This window comes from Cryptomeria japonica, chromosome 8 (genome assembly GCF_030272615.1).
Source record: "Cryptomeria japonica chromosome 8, Sugi_1.0, whole genome shotgun sequence".
Taxonomy (NCBI): domain Eukaryota; kingdom Viridiplantae; phylum Streptophyta; class Pinopsida; order Cupressales; family Cupressaceae; genus Cryptomeria; species Cryptomeria japonica.
The window spans coordinates 249,354,919-249,365,621 of NC_081412.1; the positions used below are offsets into that span (position 1 = coordinate 249,354,919).

Genomic DNA, 10,703 nt, shown 5'->3' on the forward strand with positions numbered 1-10,703 from the left:
TTGTTCCAAAACACTTCCTCGAGACAATAGAAGGTAGTGGAGAAAGCATTTTAGAACAAAAGATTGCAGTCGTAAATGGTATAAAAATAGTCCAATGAAAAAATGGTAGCCATAGAGGGTAATTATAACCTTAAGACAACCCAAATTAGGAATGATTCTCATGAAAAGAAAGAGCCCTAGTAACATTTATGATGTTGACAAGGATAGTACAAAGATGTAGATCCAATCAATTATAACATGAAATGGAGATGCAAGCTAGGCCTAATCTCAGTTAGCAACCAATCCATGGAATGAATCAAGTCAAGGAATATGATGGAGAGTTACATTCAAAATCAAAGAAAGTAGCCTTTATGAAAGAACATTTTAATTTTAATGAATGTGAAGTTTCAAAAGAAGACAATATATAGTGGATAGAGTATGTTGAAAAGACATTATCTCATAACAAGCCATACAATGGATAAAGAGACATCAACAAGATTTTAGTCCTAGAATTAGATCAAAGATGATACAATATAGAGCTTTAAAGCTCAAAAGGGAAAAAGGGAAAAGGGCTTACAAAAAGCTCCATAGTCTTGTGAAGGCACATGAGCACAAAAGAATAGCTCAAGAAAAGTAATTTTGACTGTTAGAAGAAGAAATACAAGGTCATAAGTCTACAACAAAAGACAGGGTATAGCATAAATGGCTATCACTTGACTGTTACAAAGTAAAATTTGGATAAACTCAAAGAGACATTTACAAATACAACCTACCCTTTATAATACCTAATTGAAAAAATGGATGCAATGCAAGTCCTTGTATCAATAATGTCTGGCAGATAGTAAAAAACTAGAACAATAAATTCCATATAAAAGTGATTAGACTTAAAATGATAAGGAAAATTAAAAAATGCTAAAGAAAATGTCAACTAATAAAAAAACTTACAAGGATGAGGCATATTCACAACTTTTGCAGTCGTGCCATGGATATCAACACTAGAAGCAACTCATAGTGTTAGTGTACATACAAGACAATATGGGATTTCATTATACCCAACATTTTATGGTGTTGTTGTTCGTGTTGCCTCTGTTGGATCCTGCAATTAAGATTCAATATACATTATTCAATAAGATTAACTGTGCAACATAATGAAATATTGAAAAGTGTGTTATCTTATTAAGCTTTGCTTTGTTTTGAGAATATTTTAATATTATCTACTTAACAAGGCCAACCACGTGAAGGTGGAAGTTCATTTGGCCCCTCCCCCCCCCCCCGCCTAACATCACTCTAAATTCCTCGTTAACATCTAGCATTCATTCATTCTTTCATCCATTATTAAAATATAGAATTCATTCATTATCACATAATGTTCATTAACACATAACATCAAGGTCATCTTGATCATTATGATCAGTTGTGCCAGTACTAAATGTGTCATGGATCAATGTATTTATACCATCATCTTAAATTGTGTTTTCTGGCGCATGATCATCATCTTCCATGGTATCATTATCTTCATCTTCGATATTCACACCTCCATGTTCCTCCACTTCGAAAACCATATTCTCTAGGTTGTGTTGGTCCATATCATGTGCCCTGGGGTGCTCGACCTATATAAAAATGATCTACATAAATAAACCATGATCATGATCTCATCATCAAGTGATTTCTTATGTATATAAATTATTAAAACGATATAATGAACAACTTTCCAATGGATGATAATCATGTCCCCCTTCAATGTGACCATGTTTCCTACAATGTTTCTTAGTTGTTTTGATTAGAAGTCTTCTAGTCTTTAAGCCCTTACAAATTTTGCAAGGACAATAACATTTTTCATCACCTTTTCTTTTCAAGTTAGACCACAATCTAGCAATTGTCTCCTTATTTTGTTCTTTGTTGATATTATATGTCATGGTCTTTCTTCACAGGCAAAAAAATCAGGCTATGGAAACTTTGGTGCATAACCTTCACAAACTACGCAAATGGATATCACAAGTACGGAAGTCTTCTTAGAACTAGCTATATAGAAGTTGAAATGTTAATTATGAAATGATGTTTCAGTATAATATACCAAATTAAAATACGTAAACATAGAAAAATTTCAAATCGAACCAAAACCATTTAACTCTTCTTTTTCATCTTAAAACATTGAACTTAATAAAGAACATATTTAGTGTAGCTAGTGGTCACAAGTTCTTTTGAGATAGATGTTCAATCATTAGATGTTCAACATAAATTATTTTTCCTCTCCCACCAACTCTTCCTCCCTCCCTCTTTCTCTCCCTCCCAGCAAAAGATTTTGAGTGCAGATGCTAAATGGCATCAACAGAACTGCCCTCATCATGGCGTCTAAAAAAATACTTAAGGAGGCAAATAGTTGGAGTGAGATGATACACTTCAATTTCATGGATAGATCATAATGAGAAGTTGAGGAATATGTTGAGGACCAAGAACTGTACAATGGACCACATACCCTTATTGAAGAAGGAAATTGTGATAGGCATCCCTCTACCTTCTTTAATTCTTCATTCTACTCACTCTCTTCTGCAATTGCATGTTCGTTAGATACATTGTTTTCTATATTCTTCCCTTTCCATGTAGTATTCTAGGATATCCTTTGCTACACCTACAACACAAATGGTCATATTTGACCTTATTTACATATTTGAAACTTCAAAAAATAAAACTTTCATATTTTGCCTCATAGAGGCTTGAAGGCCAATTAGGCTCTCATGCACCAATTGACTATGAGAATGCTATGAAATGGTCCAACCATTGGTCCACTCTCATGTCTTTTGGTCATTTAAGACTCTTTTTTACTGTTAGGACAATCATTTATTCCCTTTTGGATTGTGGCATGCTTTTACAACTGACTTGTGAACTCCTTTACTATTAGGACAATCATTTTTCTTTGTCCTATATTATAGCTTTCTGATCTTTTCCATGATAGTGGTCATGAAATATTAATATGACTATCTTATGTGATTCATAAGTGACTACAACCTTACTGTATTTGCACCTTTGACTCTTTTCATTTCCCTCTTGTGATTGATATGACATTTTGAATGTCCAAAGACCTCTCTAATAGTTGAAGATAAACACAAGAACAATTACTAATGAGTACTGACATGATTGTGCTCATTGTTTTGTTGTCTTCTTGGGTTAAGAATACATTGTAATAGCATCTATGACCTACGACTAGTTGTATTAAATCCCATAACTATGAAAGTGTTCCTCACACTTGTAATTTTGATCTTGATATGTTGTTTCGATCTTTTACTATGGAAATGACCTTTGCACTTTTGATCCTTAAGAATTTGCTCACCTTTGTTATCTCGACTTAGTAGTATTTAGAGACATTGGAATAGTTTGTTGTGCTTATTTTGGGTAGCAACTTTCTCTTTTTCTTCTCAAGCAAACTATTGAGCCAAACAATTGTTTTGAAGATTTCAAGTGGCCATGCAAATTCCTATGTTGTCCTAATGATATCGAGTTTTAATGCAATGAATGCATGAGATAGATATCAATTGGATGTTATATTTAATGAATTAGAATTTTTTTTTGTGTACAACACCCTAGCTTGCAAAATGAACATTTTACATTTAATTCAATAAGTAACAAGTAGTTAGAATAGCGATGTAGAAAAAGGCCTTCCTAGTGTCCTAGTATTGTGGGTGTAATTATGCACATCATTCAAACTACCCTTATATTAATGGCTATAATGAAAGCATACAATTATTGTGCATGATGATTTACAAGAGCTTATCAATGGTTGGAATTTCAAGAGGATTGGTGGTGTAGATCTCTTCTACTCATGCATTGTATGTACAATACCTATACTAGTGCCTACCTCGATTGGTAATCATAAGGTCCATTTTTTTATGCATGGATGCATTAAGTTTTAGTCTGCAAATTATCCTTCTGTGTTATCAATCTTTTCATAATCAAAGTAATGAAAACAAGTAGAAATTAGGTAATGGAAGACAAATACTAATGAACTAGAGGGTGAATCTCTCTCACAAAATTTTCACATCCACAAACATTTAACGAGATTTTTTTTAAAAAAGGTTTTAGTTCCAATCATTCATACTTTATTTTCTAAATTCATATTTGCAAACTAAGGGAAATGTATCTTGAAGCAGCATTAACATCAATCCACATGCAATTTTCTTTTATATTATAATTGATTCTAAACAAAGGAATTACATGGATGAATAGAAAGAAGACAAATTTATTACCTTAGAAAGATTTTATTTAAAGCAGATGACATTAAATTTTATTTGTGTGAAGGAAAAACAAAGGTCTAAAATAGTTTTAGAATAACCAAGAAGTAGATCTAATCTCTAGTGACTGTGTATATCTTTTCTCTATCTGTTGTTGCTCTACTCTTTTGTGATACTTTGCTGTCTACCAATAACTATGCAAATTACAACAAAAATATGGACAAGCCCATGAACTGTTTCTCCACAACCGATGCAAGAAATGGTTCCATTGAAATGGTTGTAGAAACTTTGAAATGAGTGTCCTCTGACACATAATAGTTGATGTTGGTTTTCCCAACTGGAATGGTAACTAACTGATAAAACATAATTCAGAAATTGAATATCCTTAATTAGCTAACTTTTCCTATGGAAAAGGCTCATTTAGTTATCAACTAGGGACGTAAACTTGAAATCCTATAACTGCAACCATTTTATATAACTGCAGGAAATGAATTCTTTTTAAAGTAAACACATAGAATCTCTAATAAACTAATACTTAATCCTACAACTGGAAATTGCCTTAAACAATTACTATTAAAAGATAAAGTTCTGGCGAGCAACATGAACTACTCTGATGTCGTGGCTACAAGAACAGACACAGGAACTATTTCCTATGGCTGCAGGAAAAAACAACTCCAAAAAACAACTATAACATAAGTATGAAAACTAGTTTAAAACATACCAAGGATTACTAACACCAAGTGGGCCCCCTTGAGTGAGTATTTCCAAAACTTCAGATTACACTTATCTAATCATCCAAAATTACTTGATCTCTTTATTTCATCTTTTCTGGAAAATACATACATAACACGAGAAAACTATGTATTACAAAATACTATCTTTTTCTCTGCTATCCTCGAGAGGAGAGAGATCCCTTTTATTTATAGGAAAGATTATAACAAACATCTAACTAACTGCCCACATTCCTATGGAATAGGTGAACAAAATTTATTTAACAAAAGAAGAAGAAGAAGTCAGCGCAGGACAGCGGAACAACATCTGTCCTGTAGCTGAGAAAATATAGCATGGCCAGCTCCTAGATCTAAGATCCACTAAGAGAAGTTATAAATGTTTTCATTAATCAATCTGCTGAAGAACTGGTTGAGTAATCCTAATCATAACTGCATTTCCTTCTTTGGGTCTGCATTGCGGTTACACACTTGATGATATTTTGAACCGCCATCTGTCTTTTCCTCACCTTTGCTGACCCTACATCAAGATGTTAACACGGACAACAATATGTGTATATACTAATGATAACATGATATATCATAAACCATATTTATAATTAACTTTAGATATTTGCATAAATAGATCATTTAAAACCACTATATGACACCCTTAGGTATAGGTTAAACCAGTTTCAAAAACACTTTGAAGGTATCATCTTAGGAAAACATTATAATCCAAATGTCAACTAATTATAAGGCCTCATTAGGAGTATTATATAAAAAAATTATAAAAGTAGAGCCATTGTTTAGACTCATCATCTCCCCCTAACCTAACTTCTTGTTGATCCTCCAGCAATTGGAAAATTTTAGATTTTGGTATTAATTCGGAAATTGCCTGGGGTAACCTGCCCAGAACTGCCATTCTTTAAGCTCTAGTAGAATCCTTTCATTTTCTCCAATCTCTTCCACCTGGTACGTTCTTCTTATTCACTGTATGGTGGGTCACTATCTTTGTAGCCCATCAGTGGCCATAGGAGGATTGGAGGCTGAAAATTGAGAGGAAGCCAATGTCATCCCTTTGTCCTTCTCAAGTGCATGTACTTGGGTGCTATGTTTAATGTTGCATAGTAATTTTGCATAGAGTGTGGCTCAGATTGCTTTAATTCATCCGTTAGGCTATCCCAACGTTGGGCTATATGTTCTTTTGCTTTAGGTCCTTCCCTTGGAGCCATCTGTTCATATTATTTATACACTGCTTCCCTAAGGGGTAGGATTTCCTTTGCATAGTTTGGTTAATAAACAATCTTTTGCCAATCAAAATAAAATCACCTGGGTTCTCTTGATTCATCCCTTAAGGGTAATGAAAGCTCAAGTTCTTCCCTGTGATGCACTTGAAACTTCTCTCCCCTTGATATTGCATTCTGCACCTATGACATAAGAGCCCTCAATTGAATATCTCCAATGTAAAGGAGAGGGTTCCAATTAACATCATAAGGGACAACATAGTTATGGACATACAATTCACAGAGTAATTTTTTTATTGCCGTAGGAGATGTTTGAAAAGCACTATAAAAAATTTCTGGTGTTTGCAATGAAGGACTTAAATCCCTAACAATCCTCATCATTTGGAAACTGATGTGTTATTCTTTTAAATATAGAGAGTAGACAAGAGGAGGAGATCGACATTGCATCAGTTATGGAACCATGGTGGCTATTGTTTCCACCTTAGCTTTAAGTTGGGCTATTTCCTCGTCTTTCTGCTCAATAACCTTCTTCTACCAGTCGATTATCATCTGCATTTTTACTTTCTCCAGTTTCCAATCCTCATAAAGAGCAAGTCCCACTGCATGACTAGTAAGAGAGGTAGGTGGTCTATGAGTAGGCACCCTAGGTTTCTTCATTTCTGTTTTACTCCCTGATTCAATAACCTTCTCTACAACATATGCTAAACTATTTAGTCTCTCAAAATCTACTCTTTCATGTGGTTGCTCTATATTTGGAAGCTCCTCTTCTTTCTGAAGCTGCAGTTTTTGCTCTTCCCCCATATTATGCAGTTCTTCTTCCTCTTCATGTTCCATTTGAGGTTCATTAGATGGAGAAGGAGGAATATCATGTTGAAGCAGACTGTATTGATCTTGTTCTGGGGAGTCGATCAAGATGGTAATTTTTGGCTCGGTTGATTGATCTTGGTTTTTATACTTTTTACGGAGCCTACCACTACTTCTTTGAACTTTCCCTTTTCCTGCTGCAGGACTACTTCCTGTAGCCTCCTCAGCTATATTAACAATTTCTGTAGGAACTGGTTTTACAATTCTTCTCTTCTTGGCTGCAGGAAGGGGTACATTCTCATTTTTACTGTTTGTGTCCTCTTGCTCTATATCAACTTGTTTTTCTTTTCCCTTTTCCTTTCATGCAGCAGCCCTAGTTTTTCTTAAACCTTGAGGAGGAGCCCCTATTTCAACTTCTTTTTGTAAGGGTTCCTCCGCTACAGGAAGATTTTGTTCTAAGGATTTTAAAGAGGATGAGGATTCAAGAGGGGAACCAGGTTCTACAAGGTTTTCCTAGTTCCTGTGATGGAAGTGGATCCTCTATAACTATGTGCTCTACCCTAAACATTATGGTTTCAACATATTCATTCCAGAGCATCGGAGAAACATATCTCAAGGATTTTTCAACTAAAGCCTTAATTAGACAATGGTGAGAAATAGAGTGAGGCCTACCTTTCTGGGTCTCTGTTGCACTTATAGAAAGAAGGTTGTACAATAAGCTTGGAACGTTCATCCTTCTTTCGTGGTGCAGATGACTTAGGAGCTTGAAGTGATGAGAATGCAGACATGAAAACCTTCCTTCGCAGGTTAAATATTTTAAGACATACAATGCCACCGCTCTCCATTCAGGAGGAAGGGATTCTCGCCTAGCTCCTTGCTTATCTACTACTGATGGGGGGTTTTCTAGACGTGTAAACTCTACCCTTGCACTACGTGCATCCTTGGATTCTGAGTACTTCTCCCCATCTGTTGGTAGCCCAGTTACCTCTGCTATCCTTTCCTTTGTAGCCACTATTCTTAAACCTTTTACCTGAGCGTCTCCATTTGATAGTGTGTGGGTAAATTCCCTCGCAATTTCTTCATTAAACTCTGTCAACTTTAAGAAATAATCTAGCCATCCACTGTTCCTGAATACTGGTTCATAATCTTGGTCCTCAAGGAGAACTTCATGGACTGGTGGCTCATGTCGAACAGGCGGACCACCCATCACAGTGATAACACTTTCAAATGTATAATGGTTTATAATGGCGTAAATCTGTTCAAACACTGCACTAAGTTTCACACTGTAATGCACTCAATGTGCCTTTCCTTGGTCAGAATCTAGCTACATTCTTCAAAATAACTCCAAACAGACAGACAAAACAAAACAAAAGATATTACCTCAAACTAGAAATTTTTGAAAAATACAATGTGATTCGAGAGGACATCATAATTATCTGGCAGAATAATTATCAGTGTACCTCCCCCCCCCAACCTAAGGCTTGACAGGTGTCCACACAGGTGGAGGAGGATTAACTTAAATGACCGTATGCAAAATATCATAATGAAAAGTAATATGGTTTAATTATACATATGAAGCAAAAATAATAACACATGAGTGTACCTGATATCACGTGAGAATGACTGCAGCTTGAAGATATGACGTCGCCATGCATGGAAATTGATGTGATAATGGGTGAAGTGAAAGGAAAGAAATGAATGATTACAAAAGGAGATATTTATTATGCAGAAAAGTGCTTCCTCGAGATGCAGAAGCATTTATTATGATCATGCGAAATGGATATTAAAATGGAGTGGTGATGGCCAAGCCGTCATCAGTGGATGCAGGAATCTTGACATGCGGAGCAATGGAAAATTGTCGCAGGAAATCATCTTTGCTTAGAGGTTTACGGTATAGGCGTAGCCGATGACCGTTAACTAACAATTTAAACCAAACAAGATCAGTGGTAGATAATCTAACAACACCATTGGGAAATGTCTCAACTATCTCATAAGGGCCTAACCATTTGGTCTGCAATTTGCCTAAGTTATCTTTGTACCTGGAATCATAGAGAAGAGCCCAATCACCTTCCTTGAATGATTTATCCCTGACATAGCGATCATGCCATTTCATGTGCTGATTCAGAACAAATTCAGTATGTTGCAGGGCAGATTTTCGTATTTCATTCAGAGCATTAAGCTGCAGGATCCTTTCTTCTTGTGCTGCAAAAAGTGTCATATTTAAGGAAATAGCTGTTCTCATAGTTTTATGTTCAAACTCAATAGGAATCATTGATTTTATTCCATACACCATTTGAAATGGTGTAAACCCTGTGGTAGTTTTCCATGTGGTTCTATAAGCCCATACAACCTCAAAGAGTCTGCTACACCAATCTTTTTTGTTAAGGGCTATTGTTTTCATTAATATTGATTCAAACTCCCTATTAGTAACCTCTACCTGTCCATTAGCCTGTAGATGATAAGGAGTGGATTTCCTTTTCCTAATATTGTATTCATTAAATAGGGTTGTGATTAGAGTAGAAGTAAATTGTGCCCCTTGATCTATTACTATTTCTCTAGGAACTCCATACCGAGTGAAAATTTCTTCATATAAGAACTCGACCACTTTATTATCTCAGGCATACTTGAAGGCTTTGACCTCTAACCATTTAGTAACATAATCAGTACAAACAAGGATATAGGAGCGACCATTGGATGTTGGATCGATTGGTCCAACAAAGTCTAATCCCCATTTGTCAAATGGCTTAACAACCACCTGAGGGTATAGAGGCATTTCATCAGACCGAGTTGGTCTACCCATTCTTTGGCACCTGTCACATTTCCTGGTGTATTGAGCTGCATCCTTGTGCAAGGTTGGCCAATAGTACCTTGTAGTTAATATCTTAAAAGTTGTTCTCTTGGCTGCAAAATGACCTCCACAAGGTTCATCATGACAAGCATGAAGTATGTCATATGTCTCATCTTCCCTTACACAATGCCTCATAACCTGATATGGACCTATGTAAAATAAGCAATCTGAAATCCAAGAGAAGTTAAAACTTTTTTTCTACGAGCAATCTCTTTTCTTTAGGTGAGAAATGTGGGGGTGTCTTGTTGGCTGCAAGATAGTTGGCTATGTCAGCATACCATGGGCTATTGGAAATAATCAAAAATAGATACTCATCTGGAAATGCATCATTAATGACATCACTATTGTCTGCTATTGGAATCCTTGATAGAGAATCTACCACCACATTTGCTTTTCCAAGTTTATCAATAATAGTAATATCAAATTCTTGCATTAGTAACAACCATCTTGCTAATCTACCTGTAATGGAGCTTTTTTTCATGAGGTACTTGATGGCTGCATGATTAGTATGCACAAATATTTGATATTCTATTATACAGTGCCTGAATTTATTAAGGGCATAGATGACAGATAACATCTCTTTTTTGTAGTAGTATAATTCAGTTCTGGTCCTTGCAAATTTTTACTAATGTAATAAATTGCATTTTCCAAAATACCTTGCTTCTAACCCAAAACTGCTCCTATTGCAAAATCAGATGCATCAGTATGAATGTGAAAAGGAACTAACCAATTAGGTCTTTTAAGTACAGGGGCTTGAGTTAAGGCTTCTTTTAGTTTAGAAAATGCATCTTCACATTGAACTGTCCATTCAAAATCAATATCCTTTCTTAATAAAGAATACAATGGCCCTGCTATTTGACTAAAGCTTTTGATAAATCTCCTATAGTACCTT

At 35.4% G+C, this 10,703-nt stretch overlaps 1 protein-coding gene across 1 annotated transcript; it reads right to left on the reverse strand.

Moving 5' to 3' along the window:
* Positions 1–8,746: 8,746 nt before the first annotated feature.
* On the reverse strand, positions 8,747–9,205 carry LOC131857625 (uncharacterized). The gene has a single exon (XM_059210312.1). The coding sequence runs from the start codon at positions 9,203–9,205 to the stop codon at positions 8,747–8,749; it is 459 nt and encodes a 152-aa protein (XP_059066295.1).
* Between the last annotated feature and the right edge of the window lie 1,498 nt (positions 9,206–10,703).

What these genes read in the sequence shown, in the direction of transcription:
- LOC131857625 (XM_059210312.1), bottom strand. Translation starts at nt 9,205, where the DNA reads ATGAGAACAGCTATTTCCTTAAATATGACACTTTTTGCAGCACAAGAA.